The sequence below is a fragment of the Micromonas pusilla genome (assembly GCF_000151265.4).
Source record: "Micromonas pusilla CCMP1545 genomic scaffold MICPUCscaffold_2, whole genome shotgun sequence".
NCBI classification, from domain to species: Eukaryota; Viridiplantae; Chlorophyta; class Mamiellophyceae; order Mamiellales; family Mamiellaceae; genus Micromonas; species Micromonas pusilla.
Genome location: NW_003315883.1, coordinates 170,705 through 185,654, shown reverse-complemented (window position 1 = coordinate 185,654; position 14,950 = coordinate 170,705). Strand labels below are relative to the sequence as shown.

At 66.5% G+C, this 14,950-nt stretch overlaps 7 protein-coding genes and 1 pseudogene across 8 annotated transcripts; 3 read left to right on the top strand and 5 right to left on the bottom strand.

The window, feature by feature from the left end:
• Positions 1 to 350: 350 nt before the first annotated feature.
• MICPUCDRAFT_38351 (uncharacterized protein) lies at positions 351 to 1,525 on the bottom strand (the record flags this gene model as incomplete). The annotated part of the gene is made up of 3 exons (XM_003055818.1): positions 351 to 669; positions 823 to 954; positions 1,239 to 1,525. 3 exons carry the CDS (start codon positions 1,523 to 1,525, stop codon positions 351 to 353), a joined length of 738 nt encoding a protein of 245 aa, XP_003055864.1.
• A 488-nt stretch (positions 1,526 to 2,013) lies between these two features.
• MICPUCDRAFT_55060 (uncharacterized protein) lies at positions 2,014 to 4,567 on the bottom strand (the record flags this gene model as incomplete). The annotated part of the gene is made up of 5 exons (XM_003055817.1): positions 2,014 to 2,231; positions 2,403 to 3,263; positions 3,453 to 3,878; positions 4,085 to 4,393; positions 4,451 to 4,567. The coding sequence occupies 5 exons, from the start codon at positions 4,565 to 4,567 to the stop codon at positions 2,082 to 2,084; spliced, it is 1,863 nt and encodes a 620-aa protein (XP_003055863.1). The 3' UTR covers positions 2,014 to 2,081.
• Positions 4,568 to 5,176: 609 nt separating this feature from the next.
• Positions 5,177 to 7,416, bottom strand: MICPUCDRAFT_55059 (uncharacterized protein; the record flags this gene model as incomplete). The annotated part of the gene is made up of 3 exons (XM_003055816.1): positions 5,177 to 5,381; positions 5,596 to 6,284; positions 6,358 to 7,416. The coding sequence occupies 3 exons, from the start codon at positions 7,414 to 7,416 to the stop codon at positions 5,177 to 5,179; spliced, it is 1,953 nt and encodes a 650-aa protein (XP_003055862.1).
• A 1,351-nt stretch (positions 7,417 to 8,767) lies between these two features.
• On the top strand, positions 8,768 to 8,965 carry MICPUCDRAFT_55058 (uncharacterized protein; the record flags this gene model as incomplete). Its single annotated transcript, XM_003056208.1, has 1 exon — positions 8,768 to 8,965. The coding sequence occupies one exon, from the start codon at positions 8,768 to 8,770 to the stop codon at positions 8,963 to 8,965; it is 198 nt and encodes a 65-aa protein (XP_003056254.1).
• A 131-nt stretch (positions 8,966 to 9,096) lies between these two features.
• On the top strand, positions 9,097 to 9,645 carry MICPUCDRAFT_55057 (uncharacterized protein; the record flags this gene model as incomplete). The annotated part of the gene is made up of 1 exon (XM_003056207.1): positions 9,097 to 9,645. The coding sequence occupies one exon, from the start codon at positions 9,097 to 9,099 to the stop codon at positions 9,643 to 9,645; it is 549 nt and encodes a 182-aa protein (XP_003056253.1).
• Positions 9,646 to 10,513: 868 nt separating this feature from the next.
• MICPUCDRAFT_55055 (PDZ domain protease) lies at positions 10,514 to 11,500 on the bottom strand (the record flags this gene model as incomplete). The annotated part of the gene is made up of 3 exons (XM_003055815.1): positions 10,514 to 10,745; positions 10,933 to 11,319; positions 11,488 to 11,500. The coding sequence occupies 3 exons, from the start codon at positions 11,498 to 11,500 to the stop codon at positions 10,606 to 10,608; spliced, it is 540 nt and encodes a 179-aa protein (XP_003055861.1). The 3' UTR covers positions 10,514 to 10,605.
• Positions 11,501 to 12,464: 964 nt separating this feature from the next.
• MICPUCDRAFT_71048 lies at positions 12,465 to 14,852 on the top strand (annotated as a pseudogene; the record flags this gene model as incomplete). The annotated part of the gene is made up of 7 exons: positions 12,465 to 12,497; positions 12,669 to 12,718; positions 12,898 to 13,107; positions 13,189 to 13,442; positions 13,592 to 14,218; positions 14,412 to 14,546; positions 14,722 to 14,852. Coding segments are annotated over 7 exons (1,440 nt in total).
• Positions 12,767 to 13,024, bottom strand: MICPUCDRAFT_55054 (uncharacterized protein; the record flags this gene model as incomplete). Its single annotated transcript, XM_003055814.1, has 1 exon — positions 12,767 to 13,024. One exon carries the CDS (start codon positions 13,022 to 13,024, stop codon positions 12,767 to 12,769), a length of 258 nt encoding a protein of 85 aa, XP_003055860.1.
• Positions 14,853 to 14,950: the final 98 nt, after the last annotated feature.

The window sequence follows — 14,950 nt, the reverse complement described above, 5'->3', positions numbered from 1 at the left end:
TCGACATCACCGCGCCACGCCGCGCCGCAACTGACTCCTACGGGGTGTCTATTCGTAATTAATTAAGTTGTTCCTACTGTAGGCTACAGGTACTGTTTATCGCTCGCGCGATTCGCGCGCCTCCGCGGCGATCGCCGCCGCCGTCGCCGCGTCCCTCCGCCCCGCGTCGATCATCCTCTGGACGATCTCGTTCGCGTACCGCCGCCTGCTCTGCTCCTCGTCCTCGCCCGCGCAGTCCGCGTCGTCGTCCGCGACGCCGCCGCACACTTTCCCGCGCGCGCCGGATCCTTCGTTGAGCGCGAGTCGAACGCCCTATCGAAGGCGCGTCGGTGGGTCGGTCGGTCGGTCGGTCAGTCGTCGAAGTCCTTAAGAAATGAAGTCCACCGCGCCAACGCGGTCGTATGGGGATTAGTCAGGCGTAAACGAACGAACTCATCGCGCACCTCCGGGGTGAACCGCGGTCCGCCGAACCCGTCGACGCCGACGAACGACCCGACCACGTCCCGGTCGCGGTACACCAACGTCGTCGGCAGGTTTTTATCCGGATACCCGGGCACGCACTCGCGCCCCGGGATCTTCACGAATTTGGTCCGCGGGTGCTTCGCGGCGAGCTCGTCCATCGCCGTCGCGAGCGCTTCGCTCTGGACGCAGTGCCCGCCGGGGCGGTACCTGAGGGCGAAGCGACGATCGGGGAAGCGTCGGTCAGTCGCGCGGGTGAAGAGCGTCGCCGGGAGATTCTGAAGTCAAGTCCTCGAGGAACGGCGTTCACGTCGCGAACGGGGTCGTACGAAGCGAGGACCGGTGTGAAACTCGACGACGCACATGAGGACGACGACGTGGTGCGACGACGACGCGTCGGTGACCTCCGACAGGAACGCGTCTCGAGCGATGTCGCGGACGGCGCCGAAGCGCGGGACGGACGCGGAGGCTTTGAGCTCCGCGAGTCGCTCGCGCCTGGCGGCGCGGGCGGGAGGAGGAGGAGGAGGAGGAGGAGGAGGAGGAGGGCGGGTCAGCTGATTGAAAGCGAGGGACCCTGGGCGGAGAGATGCGCCGGGAAAAGTCCTTAAGAAACGGCGTTCACCACGCCGACGCGGTCGTATGGGGACCAGTGTGCAGAACGACGACGCGACGGTCGAACGACGGACGGATGGATGGGCGGTTCTCTCGGCGTCGGCACCCTCCCCGCCGGGGCGTCGTCGCTCGCGTCGCGTCGCGTCGTGTCGCGTCGCGTCGCGCACCTGTACGTCTCCAGGAACGCGTCGTCCGCGAACGCGTCGTCGTCCTCCATCTCCTCGAGCGCGTCCGCGCCGAGCGCGTCCACGCGCGCGGTCGCGACCGATCGCGACGGCGCGGCCGCGATCTCGCGCGCCTCGTCCTCCTCCTCCGCGCGCGGCGCGAACGGCGCGGGCGGGGCGCGCGGCGGAGCGCGCGGCGGCGCGTTCCCGAGCCGCGCGTGGATGTCGTACCACTCCGTGGTCTCGCCCTCGGCGCCGCGGTGGACGACGTGGCCGTAGTCGGCCGGCATCGCGCGCGGCGAGGGCGAGGGAGCGCGCGCGTCGATCTGATTGATGAGCTGCGAGCGCTGCGGCTGAGTCGCGAGTCGTAAAACTGGAAAAATGTTTTACCCTTGGTCATCGACGGGTTGGGAAGGATGTGCAAGGAGTTCTTGGCGTTCCAGAAGCAGGTCGCGATGAAGCAAACCCGGCGTTATGACAGCTACTACGTCGGGGGTTTGAGCGAGAAGGACGCTGCCGCGTACGTCGCGAAGATAAAAAGGTACAACATCGCGCGCATCCAAATTCTACACCGTATGGGTCGTGAGACGTGCGTTGGGCTACACGCACGTCAGCGAGAGGATGCGAGGCGAAGTGAACACCCCCGGAGCAGGAGCACTCGTCTTCACTCAACCGCGTTAAGGGGTGTTCGCGTTGTACAGCGAGAGCTAGCTAGATAAACTGACTTACAGTCAGTCACTGTAAATACGATCAACCTTTCTCGAAAAATGTCGTGGCTTGATGAGCGAAATCTCTAGAAATCATCGGCGGCGGCGGCGTTCCTCCGCGCACGTCTACGTCTACTCGTCAATCGAACTTCACCCCCGACGTGACCCCCCGCTCAGTCTGCTTCTTCCGCACGGCCATCGCCTCCGCGCGCGCGAAAAACTGCTCCTTCGCGAGCGTTCGCGTGAGCCGCAAATAATCGTCGAGGTCGATCTTCTGCCTCTCCAGATTCTGAGGGTCGAGGGTCCACGCGAAGCGACGAACGTCGGGGTGGAGTTCAAAGGCGTCAGTTGGAGGAGTTGAAAGGCGTCGCGTAGGTGTGTCGGGATTGAGAGCGGCGAGGGGTGGCGGGCGGAGAGAAACACACGCCGGGAGATAAAGTCCTTAAGGATCGGCGTGCACCGCGCCGACGCGGTCGTACGGGAACCAGTGTAAACGTGGACGCGCCTCGTCCAGGCAGTCCATCGCGTCCTCGAGCGCGTTGTCCCTCGCGACCGCGCGCAGGATCTGATCGCTCCACGCGTCTTCGGTCGGAAAGGCGGCGTCGCACGCGGCGGTGGCGGTTGACGTTCCATCTTCCCCGTCCCCGTGGGCCCCGTCGTCGCTCAGCCCGACGAGCTTCGACTCGTTCTCCTCAAGCCACGCTCTCAGCGCCGTCGTCGCCGCAGCTGTTCGCCCGACCCTGCTCTCGCGCTCTCTCCTCTCCCTCCGCAGCGACTCTAACCCCTCCTCCACGATCGCGCGTCGCCGCGCGATCTCCGCCTGAAGCGCGAGAAGCCGCTCCGCCTCCGCGTTCGTCGCCTCTCGCGCGCGCTCGAGCTCTCCGCTCAGACGCGAAGACAACGCGGAGACGGCTCGGGATTTAAACGTCGCCTCCGCCGTCGCCGCCGCCGCCGCCGCCGCGGTTCGATCCCCGAACGAGTTCGCGCGCGTCGGCGGGGAGGGATACGCGGAGGAGGCTGAGGCGGTCGACGGCGGCGGCGGCGGCGGCGGCGGCGGCGGCGGCGGCGGCGGCGGCGAGGGGCCCCCGGCGCCCGCGCCCGCGCGCGCGGCGTCGCGCAGCAGCGTCTCCCGCTCGCGCGCGACGTCCGCGCGGAGCTGCTCGCGCTCTCGCTCCTCCTCCGCGCGGCGTCGTTGGAGCTCCTGCAGCCGGCGCTGCTGCCCGAGGAGCCCTCCGCTCTCGCCCGCGACCGCCGCCGCCGCGCCCGCCGCGCCCGCCGCGCCCGCGGTTCGATCCCCGACGCCGCCGACGCCACCGCGCGTCTCAGGGTCGTTCCATACAAGCGAACGTCGGGGTGGAGTTGAAAGGCGTCAGAAGCGGAGTTGAAAGGCGCCGAGGGCGGGGATTGAAAGCGAGGGACCCTGGGCGGAGAGATGCGCCGGGCAAAGTCCTTAAGGATCGGCGTCCACCACGCGAACGCGGTCGTATGGGAACCAGTGTATAGAACGCACCTCAGGCGCGGAGGTCGGGTACCCGTACGCGTTCGTCGCCTCTGAAGGGTGCGGCGGGCGGTGCGGCGCGCGGTAGCTCGGTCCGCCCCCGCGGCCGGGCGGCGCCGGATACGTCGCGCCCGCCGCATTCGCATTCGCCGCCGGATATGTCGAATGCGACTGCGACTGCGACTGCGACTGTGTTGAACGCGTAGAGGTCCCCGCCGGCTTGGCGTAGAGGGGCGGGTCGTCGCCAAACGCTTCGGACAACGACGTCGACAGATCCGCGATCGTGCTCCCCGCTCGGACGTTCCACCGGTCCAAGTACCGCGACCGCACGAGCCCGCTGCCGTCCACGAGCGTGTGCCCCGGTTTGATGATCATCGACGGCGTCGGGTGCACGTAACAGATGGGCGCGGTCGCGGGGAAGTTTTCGGGGAGGTACACCTGATGGGGGTCGGTTCGATTCGATTCGATTCGATTCGATTCGATTCGATTCGATTCGATTCGTCAGCGGCGGAGTGATGACGTGGCGGTTTACGTGGTGGTCGTTCGTCGTGATCGAGTGATGATGATGACGTGGCGCCCGCGTGGTATTCGGGGGCGGCGCGACGCGGCGCGACGCGACGCGGCGCGTCAGAGGTCTCACTCACCTTGAGAGGGATGTTGTACTTGACGCCGTGGTAAAATATCGGCACGGTGCCGTCCGCGCGAAGGAGATGCACGACGCGTCCGTCGTTGTGCGTGAACGGGTCGTCGCGGACGCTCAGAGACGGATACCTCTGCGAATTGGCGCGCGGGGGGGGCGACGCGATGGATGAGCGCTTAGGAATGGAATCGATAACACCACACGGCGAAGCGATCGAGACGTCGGTTCGGTCGCGCGCGGATCGGGGGAAGGGAAGGACGCGCGAGATGAGATCAGATCTGATCTGACGCGCGAGCGCTCTCGTCGTCTCTAGCTACTAGGGTTGACGGCGACGGCGACGGCGACAGGCGACGACGACGACGGCGCGCACCTCGACGACGGCCATGAGCTGGTCGTACACGTCCCGCTTGTGATTGGGCGCGTACGGCAGCGGCGCGCGGCCCGCGCCCGCGAGCACCGCGGTGAGGTACTCGGACGCGTGCGCCATCGCGCGCGGAGATCAGTGCTGTGCCGACGGGAGCGCGTTCTGTTTTCGTTTGCGTGTTGACGACGAGATTTCCAGGAACAGAAAGATTTCTCAATGCTCTTCGTCTTCGTGATACAGTACTGTATGATGAACTCATCGCTCGTCGCTCTCGAGAAGCTCCTCCCTGCCTCATCATCCCTCATCGCACCGCATCTCGTCTCGTCTCGTCTCGTCTAAGGTGCGTTCTATACACTGGTTCCCATACGACCCCAATGGCGTGGTGAACGCCGATCCTTAAGGACTTTTCCCGGCGTCTCTCTCCGCCCATCCCTTGCGTTCAATCCCCGCCCTCGGCGCCTTTCAACTTCAACTGACGCCTTTCAACTCCACCCCGACATTCGCTTGTATAGAACGCACCTAACTCGCGTACGTCGCGCCCTCGCCCTCGCCGCCGCCCTCCGCCGCCGCCGCGCGAAGATTCAACTCCTCCGCCGCGTCGGCTTTAAACAAAACCTATACGAGCGAACGTCGGGGTGGAGGCGTTCAAAGGCGTCAGAAGCGGAGTTCAAAGGCATCGAGGACGGGGATTGAAACCGTGGGGTGGGCGGAGAGAGTCGCCGGGCGAAGTCCTTAAGGATCGGCGTTCACCACGCGAACGCGGTCGTATGGGAACCAGTGTGAAGGGATAGAACGCGCCTCCCTCGCGACGCGCTCGGCCCACTCCCGTCCGAACCACTTCGCGAAGACAGCCACCGCGGGGTCCCTCTCGCGTTGCCACTCGTCGTGCGCGTCCTGCGCCGCCGCCGCGCCCGCGGGGGTCAACACCGGGAGTGGTCTTAGGGTCGAGGGTCCGTACAAAGCGACGAATGTCGGGGTGGAGTTGAAAGGCGTCAGAAGCGGAGTTGAAAGGCGTCGAGGTGTGTGCGTCGGGATTGAAACCAGCGAAGGGTGGTGGGCGGAGAGACACGCCGGGAAGTAAAGTCCTTAAGGATCGGCGTTCACCACGCCGACGCGGTCGTATGGGGACCAGTGTGAGGGACACGACCCACCTTCGCACGCTCGCCGCTTCCGACGCAGCGTCGCGGGATCGCGCGCGGAGCGCCGAGTTGGACGCCTCCTCGAGCGCGGCGTCCGAGACGGAAGAGGACGCGTCCTTCTTGCCGTCGCGCGCGTCGTTGTCAATCTCCGCGCGCAACGCCGCCACCGTGGCTCGCAGCGTCTCGACTTCCTTACGCAGCGCGGCGACTTCCGGGAGCGGCGCGCCGCCGGGGTCGGCGTTTCGGTGATCGGACGTAACTAACGCGGAGTTCCCCGCGGAATTGGCACCCGAGTCGGCGCCCGAGTAATCAGCGCCCGAGGCATTCGCGCCCTCCCCGCCCACGCGCGCGTCGAGAATCTCCAGGAAAGCCCTCGCGTACGCGGTAGTCGCCTCCGCCGTTCTTCTCGACAATAAATCCACGCCGCAGCCGGCGTCGAGAGCGTCGCCGCCGCCGCCGCCGTCGACGTCCGCGGCGCACACGTCGTCGACGTCCACGGGGAACTCCGCGCCGGCATCGCGCGCGGCGTCGCGCGCCTTCGCGTTCGCCATCGCGCGCGCGTCAGGCCGCGCGAAGAGCATGCCCTCGCTGAAGAATAACGCGTCTGAGGGTCGTTCCATACGAGCGAACGTCGGGGTGGAGTTGAAAGGCGTCAGTTGAAGTTGAAAGGCGCCGAGGGCGGGGATTGAAAGCGAGGGACCCTGGGCGGAGAGAGACGACGGCAAAAGTCCTGAAGGATCGGCGTTCACCACGCGAACGCGGTCGTATGGGGACCAGTGTATAGAACGCGCCCTCGTAAAATTTCTTCGACGGCGTCGTCAGGTTCAAATCCGCGAAGGACTCGCGCAGTTTCACGAGCTTCGGCGTGAACCGCGAGACGTACGCGTCCTCCTTCGAGAGCGGCTGCAAATCCACGCCGGCTAAGATCTTCTTACCCCCCGCGAGGCACAAGAGGTCGACGCCGAGCAGCGGCGCGTCGGTGAGGTGCGACGCGCGCGACGACGACGACGACGACGACGACGACGACGACGACGACGACGACGACGACGACGACGATGACGACGACGACGACGACGCGGCTTCCGACGCGTCGTCCGACGTGTCGCCTCTCGATTCGTCGGCGCCCGAATCCGATTCGGACGACGACGAATCCGATCGGGTGAGGCTCCCGACGGCGTGGCACCGCGGGTACGCCACCGCGTTGAATATCTGCGCCTCGTCCCCGGCGTCGACGTACGTGAACCGAATCTTCCGCAGCGTCTCGCACTCGTACACCCACGTCCTCGCGCGCGCGACGACGGGCCCTCTATCCCCCCCGGCCCCACCCCCCCCCGCCGCGGTCCCGACCGCGCTCGCGAGCTCCGGCGCGATCGCGACCGGGATCAGAGGCCCGAGATGGGCGTCGAGGAGCGCGAAGAGCTCGGCCATGTGCGCGCGCCACGACACGATGGCGGGGTTTCGCGGGGGCGGGACGGCGCGATCGCCGAGCGCGCATCGCGCGGGCGTCCACGACGCGTCGTCGTCCGGGTCAGGGCCTTCTTCTTCTTCTTCCGGACCTTCGGAGGAGGAGGACGCCGTCGCGGGTTCGGACGACGACGCCGCGCGAGGACGGAGGAGGTTGAGGGGGGGGGCCCATCCGACTCGGCATGCTGGTGGGAGTAGACGAGAGACGCGCCGAGAGGAGGGAGGATAGATATCGGAAGCGCGCATGTGCGACGACGATCTCGTCGGACGCCGCGCGCCGGCTCCCGTTCCTCGTCCGCGCGTCGAAGCCGCGCGCGACGGCGCGAGCGCGCGCCGCGAGACGGGCGGCGCGAGGGAAGCCGCCGACATCGCGTCGACGCGCGCGCTGGACCAGTGGAGGAGGGGGGGGGCGTAGCCCGTTCGTTGTTACTTTTGATACGCCCGCCCGCGACGAAAATCTTTCCGTGGATTTGGATTTTTTCTCAGTCAGTTTCGCTTTCGACGCGTCCTCGTCAACGTGGCAGTTCCCCAGGCGCGGACGACGCGAGGATGGGCGAGGCCCAACGCGCGTCCACGAGCGCGACGACGAAGACGTGCGCGAGGTGCAAGACGACGTACGAGAACACGCAGGAGAACTTCCCGCACGGCTCGAGCTGGTGCATCGTGTGCGCGCCCCCGGACAGCGACTCGGATTAGGAGGAGGGACCGCCCTCGCGGAGAGATCGGAAGGATCGAAGTAGTACTGTAGTAGTCCGCCCGCGATGTTCGGCGCCGGCGCGACGCGCCTCGGCGCGGGCGGCGCCGGCGGGAGCGGCGCGCGCGGACCGCGATTTCATCGCCGCGGCGAACGAAGCGGCGTCGGCGCGCGGCGCGGCCGCGGCGTCGGCGCGACGAACGACGCGAACGGAGGAGGAGGACCGGGGTCGTCTCGTCTCGTCTCGTCTCGTCTAAGGTGCGTTCTATACACTGGTTCCCATACGACCGCGTTCGCGTGGTGAACGCCGATCCTTAAGGACTTTTCCCGGCGTCTCTCTCCGCCCACCCCTCGCTTTCAATCCCCGCCCGCGACGCCTTTCAACTCCATCTGACGCCTTTCAACTGACGCCTTTCAACGCCTTTCAACGTCGTCCGCGTCCGTCGGATGGAGGCGCGCGCCGCCCGCCGCGCTCGCGACCGGCGTCGCCGTCCTCGCCGCCGCCGCCGCCGCCGCCGCCGCCGCGCGGCGCCGGCGGCGAGCCGCCGCCGGCGACGGCGACGACGACGACTTCCTCTTCGCGCGGGAGTCGCCGTCATCGGACCCCTCGTCGCCGCGAACGCGAGCGACGCGAAGGGAGAACCTCCGAAACCCGCCGCCTGATGATACGCCGCAGTCGCGGCCGCCGCCCCTCCCTCCGATGGACGCGGACGAGCACCACGCCGCCGTCGACGGCTGGATCGACCGATGGCGCGAAGGTGCGTTCTCCTCACACTGGTTCCCATACGACCGCGTCGGCGTGGTGAACGCCGATCCTTAAGGAATTTATCTCCCGGCGTGTCTCTCCGCCCATCACCCCTCGCTGGTTTCAATCCCGACGCGCCTCGACGCCTTTCAACTCCGCTTCTGACGCCTTTCAACTCCACCCCGACCGATGGCGCGAAGACCCGCCGAGGATCGGCTTCCACCTGGACCGCGTCCACGAAAAGTTGACGCGACACAAGACGAGGTGAGTAATACGTCGTCATGGACCGACCGATGAAACTACGGCACGCTCACTCGATCGATCCGCCCCCCCCCCGCACTCACAGGCTTCTCGGCGAGGGCGTGACGTCGCCGCCGGAGACGTCCAAACGCGTGCTCGTGCCTCTGTGCGGGAAGGCGCGTTCATATTTACACTGGTCCCCATACGACCGCGTCGGCGTGGTGAACGCCGATCCTTAAGGACTTTTCCCGGCGCGTCTCTCCGCCCACACCTCGCTTTCAATCCCCGACCGCGACGCCTTTCAACTCCGCTTCTGACGCCTTTGAACTCCACCCCGACGTTCGCTTCGCTCGTACGGAAGAGCGTGGACATGACGTACCTCGCGTCGTGCGGGCACAGAGTGTACGGGATCGAGATCTCGACGGAGGCGATCGAGGCGTTTTTCGACGACGCCGGGTTGCCGCGGAGCGTCGACGACGCCGACGCGCACGCGCGGCCGAGAGCGCGAGCGGGCGCGGGGTCGGGGCTCGGGTCGCGCGACGACGACGACGGTTTTGGTTTCGGTTTCGACGAGGACTGGCGCGGCGCGAAGAACGTCAAGCGCGTCCACAGCTCCGGGAACATCGCCATCGCGGAGGGCGACCTCTTCGGCCTCGGGGTCTGGACGGGCCGCCGCGACGGCTCTGAGGGCCCGCGCGCGGCGAGGCGCGGGGGCCGGGGCGAGGGGAGGAGGCACTTTTTTCTGAACGACGACGACGACGACGACGACGACGGGCTCGACGACGCGTTCGACGACGACGACGACGCGGACGCGGACGCGCGCGTGGGCGCGCGCGGCAGCATCTCCTTCCGCGAGGAAGCGCTCAGGCGCGTTCTATCTATGCGAACGTTTTTCACCCCCCAACCTCGGTTTCAATAACTATTCGATCGCGCGGGTCCCTTTCAACTGACCGATGAACATCCCGTATTTCGTACGGAACGACACTCACTGCAGGTTCGCCGCCGGGGGAGGACCGAGGATGGACGCGGTGTATGACCGCGGCGCGCTCGTCGCCGTCGAGCCGTCTCTGAGAGAGCGTTACGCTGCCGTCGTCGCGCAGAGGATGGCGCGTTCTAGTATCACACTGGTTCCCATACGACCGCGTCGGCGTGGTGAACGCCGATCCTTAAGGACTTTTGCCGTCGTTTCTCTCCTCCCACCCCTCGCTTTCAATCCCCGCCCTCGACGCCTTTCAACTCCAACTGACGCCTTTCAACTCCACCCCGACATCGTTCCAGGCGCCGGGGGCGAAGATGCTCTTGATCGGCGTGGCGTACGACGCGTCATCACAACATAGTAACGGCTCGTCGCCGGACGTTACCGCCGGCGCCGCCGAAGAAGGAGAACATCGTAAAACGTCCGATAACGAACCGTTTTTTCTTGGTGGCCCGCCTTACTCGCTGACGGCGGCGGAGGTCCGCGCGCTGTACGAACCGCGCGGGGTGGACGTCGTGGAGATTCTCGCGAGCGAGGAACGCGTCGAATCCGCGCCGCCGCGGCTGCGCGAACGCGGGGTGACGTCGATGATCGAGACGACGTATCTGCTGAGGAAGCGAAGGCACGCGGAGGAGAAGAGGAAGAGACGCCGCCGCGGCGGGCGCGGGCTGATCGGCGGCTGAGGCGACGAGACGACGAGCGAGGAGCGGAAAAGAGAACGAACGGAATCGGAATCGGAATCGGAACGAACGAACGAACGAACGAACGATGAATCGAATCTACGAAATGTTAGTTTTCCGTCTCTTAGTCTGCGCGTACTGTACGTGTACCTTCCTTCGTGCCCGCTGAGCGTACTGTAGGGCTACGACTACGACCGAGCGCTCGCGCCCGTCGCGCACGTCGTCACACGCGCGCGCACGAACTGACAAAGCAACTCCGCGGGTTCGGCGTGATCCCCCCGACGCGCGTCACGCTCGCGGCCACCGTCTCCGTCGTCCGACCTCGTCGTCGCAGCAGCGTCAATTCCACCGCGTCGCCGCCGGCTGCGGTGATTGGCCGAGGGAAGACACGTGTCAGTCACGCGGGTATGTGATTGGTGGATAGCGTTCCCACGCGTCAAAACGTGAGGTTCATGACATAGCGCGCGAAAGGAAAGAACGCCCTAAGAAACGACGATCGACGCGCGAACGGGAGCGTACTGTATGGGAAGCAGTCCACAGTCTGTCTCACCGCCGCCGCCGCGCAGCGCGCTCGCGACGTCGGCCAGGCACCGCATCGCGCGCGTCTCCGCGCCGTTCACCGCGGCGATCTTGTCGTTTATCCGAACGCCCGCGTCGTGCGCGGGGCCGCTGGTCTTCGTGGGGAGGAACTCGATAACCGTGGGGTAGCCGTCCGGCGCGACGTAGACCTCGAGACCCACGCCGACGTAACCCGACGCCTCCGACGCCGACGCCGCCGCCGCGATGGCGGGCGGCGTCGCGCGCGCGAGATGGATCGACGCCGCGGCGACGACGGACGCGAGCGCGGCGGCGGCGGCGGCGCGAGCGGAGGCGGCGCGAGCGGAGGCGAGATCGTCGTCGAGATCGGGGCGGGCGCGGACGAGGACTGAGGGCCGTTCTATACAAGCGAATGTCGGGGTGGAGTTCAAAGGCGTCAGTTGGAGTTGAAAGGCGCCGAGGGCGGGTATTGAAAGCGTGGGATGGGCGGAGAGAGACGACGGCAAAAGTCCTTAAGGATCGGCGTTCACCACGCGAACGGGGTCGTATGGGGACCAGTGTATAGAACGCACCTGACCCATCTCGGAACCGCGCGAGAGCGACCGCGCGTCGACGCGACGACGACGACGACGACGACGACGACGACGCGCGGAGCGGCGCGCGCGGTCGCGGCGGCGACGCGCGAGGGGAAGCGCAGCGCGCGAGCATCCCGATCGACGCGGCGACGCGGCGGACGAGGCGCGCCGCGCGCGGCGACGCGGCGGACGAGGCGCGCCGCGCGCGGCGACGTCGTCTGAAATGGGATGGGCGAGGGCAGCAGGGCGCTTACGTGGAAAGGTTCGCCACGTGCCGGTTTGAGGGGCGGAGAAAAAGCGTTACGGAAAGCGCAAGCGCGTGAACGCGCTTCGCGCGGCGTCAACGCGTCACTTCATATCGCGCGCGCGCGTTCCCCGCGCCGCGCGTTCCTTCCCCCGTCCGCTTCGCGAGAGCGCGATATCGATATCGCGGCCGAAGGAAGCGCGATATCAGTCGGGAACCCACCATGGCGAGCGCGTCGCTGCCGCGCGGCGCGGGCGTCGCGCCCGCGAAGAAGATCGCCGCCGCGAGGGGCGTCGACGAATCATCACCGCGAGATCCCCCCGCGTCGTCGTCGTCGTCGATGCGGCGCGCGCCGAGCAACGAGCGGCTGCGTCTCCTCGCGGGACGACCGGGGGGGAGCGTCGTCTCCGTCGCCGGCGGTTCGATCCCCGGCGGCGGCGGCGGCGGCGACGAGCTCGTTCGCACGGCCGCTGACGACGACGACGACGCGACCGCCGCGGGGCGGCGCGGGCGCGAGATGACCGCGGTCGACGACGCCGCGGAAGGGCTCGCGCGATGGCCGTCGGCGCTGTCCGAGGAACGACGCGAGCTTCCGTCCGATACGGCGGAGGAGGAGGACGACGCGGAGGACGACGCGGAAGACGACGCGGAGGAGGAAGCGCCGGTGACGGTGCGACGCGACCGCGGAGACGTTTCGTTGTTCGCTTTTCGTTCGCGCGCTTTCAGATGTTTGTTTCTGTTGTTCCTCCGTCGCTCGTCGTCGCCCCCTTTTTTTAGATTAGACGACTTACCGCGCGCTCCTCCCCTTCTCGCCGCCGCCCTCAGGCGCGGGTCCCTCCCTCGCCGCCGTCCCCTCGTCGCGGACATCCTCCTCATCCTCCATTCCGCGAGCGACTCTCGTACCCGTCGCCGTTCACGACGCCGCGCGAGAAACTGACCGCGTTCGGACGTCGCGCGTGCGACGGAGACGCGCGCGAGCGGTGAGACTGGTCCCCATACGACCCCGTTCGCGATGTGAACGGCGTTTCTTAAGGACCAGACTTTCCCCGTCGTCCCGTCGTCGCGCTTCGCCCGCGCTTCCCTTTCAACGTACGTTTCGTTTGACCGGTGAGACGCACGATTGACCGACGCGTTCGTTCGTTCACCCGCGATCGATCAGGTCGCTGCTCGCCGCGGCGCACTGCTTCGCCGTCGGCGCCGCCGCGAGCGCGGGCAGATACGCGTTCGCGCTCTTTCCCGCGGCGCGGTGGCGTTTTATGGATGAGTTGTCTTTTATGGATATCCATGAAATAGCAGAACTCCAGAAGACGACGAACGCGACCCTGGACGTGATCTCCGCGTCGTCGTTCGCCGGCGGCGGCGTCTTGTGGTAGGGATCCCCTCTCTTCACCGTACGTCTTCGTTCGTTTTCATTACGTTTTCATTACAGGCTGTGGCAAATCGTCGCGAGAGGCTTTGAAAAAAACGCTTCGAAGAAATCTCCAGAAGATTACCGTTACGACGACGACGACACCGAAAGAGTACGACCCCCGACTCCGGATCGTCGTTCGATCGCGGCGCGCGTCGGCGGTGCCGTCGCGCGCTCTCCTACGCTCTGCGCGACGACGCTTTTCCTGTTCGCGTGCGCCGTGTCCGACGCGGCTTCGATGACGCCGTTCGACGCCACTTTTTTTCACTTGGCCGGCGAAAGGTGCTTTCTATCTCACACTGGTCCCCATACGACCGCGATGGCGTGGTGAACGCCGATCCTTAAGGACTTTGCCCGTCGTCTCTCTCCGCACATCCCTCGCTTTCAATCCCCGCCCGCGTTTCCTTTCAACTCCGCTTCTGACGCCTTTCAACTCCACCCCGACTTCGCTTCGTATGGAATGGCCGCGAAAGTCGCCAGCGGTTCGAGCGGTGGATCGCGTGGGTCCCGAGCGTCCTCGGCGCGGCGTCGTACGCCGCGACGGGCGCGCGTCGAGTATTCGTCGTCGGCGCGCGTCGTAAAGATAAAGATTCGAAGACGCCGACGCCTGACGTCGACCTGACCGCGCGTCGCGTGAACTACGAGGCGTGCGACGACGTCGACTGGAGCGCAGACGACGAGGGCTTGAACGCCGCGGCGTCGGACGAGTCCTACGACGAGCGCGATTTCGAACGCTCGAACGCGCGGCGTTTCTCGAGAAAAATCGACGCGCTCGTCGCGACCGTCGCGAGGGTCGCGCAGACGCCGTTGCATCTCCTCGCGTCGCTGTCTTTCCTGGACGAGTCCGCCGTCGTCGGCGCCGCCGAGGGCCTGGAATGGGGAGGATGGTCGTTTGGCGCGCAGCCCGCGGCAGCGGCGGCGATAACGTCCGTCGTTAATGCGTTGCGCGGCGTCGAGCAAGAATCCTTCGTCGTCTCGAGCTCGATGAGCGACCTCGAGGCGATTCGCAAAGAGAGCATCTTCGGAGACGCGAGCGGCGCGGACGTCGTCGCGGACCCGAGCGACTTCGAAGGTAGACTATCTATCACACTGGTCCCCATACGACCGCGTTCGCGTGGTGAACGCCGATCCTTAAGGACTTTTTTACTTCCCGGCGTACACGTACAGTATCTCTCCGCCCACCGCCCCTCGCTGTTTTCAATCCCGACACACCTCCCTCGACGCCTTTCAACTCCGCTTCTGACGTCTTTCGAGCGATTTCGAAGGGCTCGTCGGGAACGTCGCCGAGGGCGTCGCCGCGGCGGTGTGCGACGCCGCGGCCGCCGCGGCGGACGCGGCGACGTGCGCGGTGATCGCGATCGATCCGGGCGGCGGCGGCGGCGGCGGCGGCGGCGGCGGCGGTGAGACTGCTTCCCACACGTGCAACTCCGTTCGCGCGTCGATCGTCGTTTCTTAAGGAGTCTTTCCTTTCGCGCGCTATGTTATGAACCTCACGTTCGTTTTGACACGTGGGAATGATATCCACCAATCCCTTGCACGCGTGACTGACACGTGTCTTCCCTCGACCTATCACAGCTGGCGGCGCGGAGACGGCGGCGAGGCTCGCGCACCTCGCCGGCGGCGTGTTTTTATTCGCGTCGTCGGTGGCGTGGATCGTCGAGCTGCGCGCGTCTTCGCGGTTGGGGTGCGACCCGTCGAGGAAGTAGTAACGCACAGAAGTAAGACGTTACCATGCGTTCGAGGTTGAGCACGACGACGACGACGACGACGACGACGAACGACGAGCTTCTAGAACGCCGACACG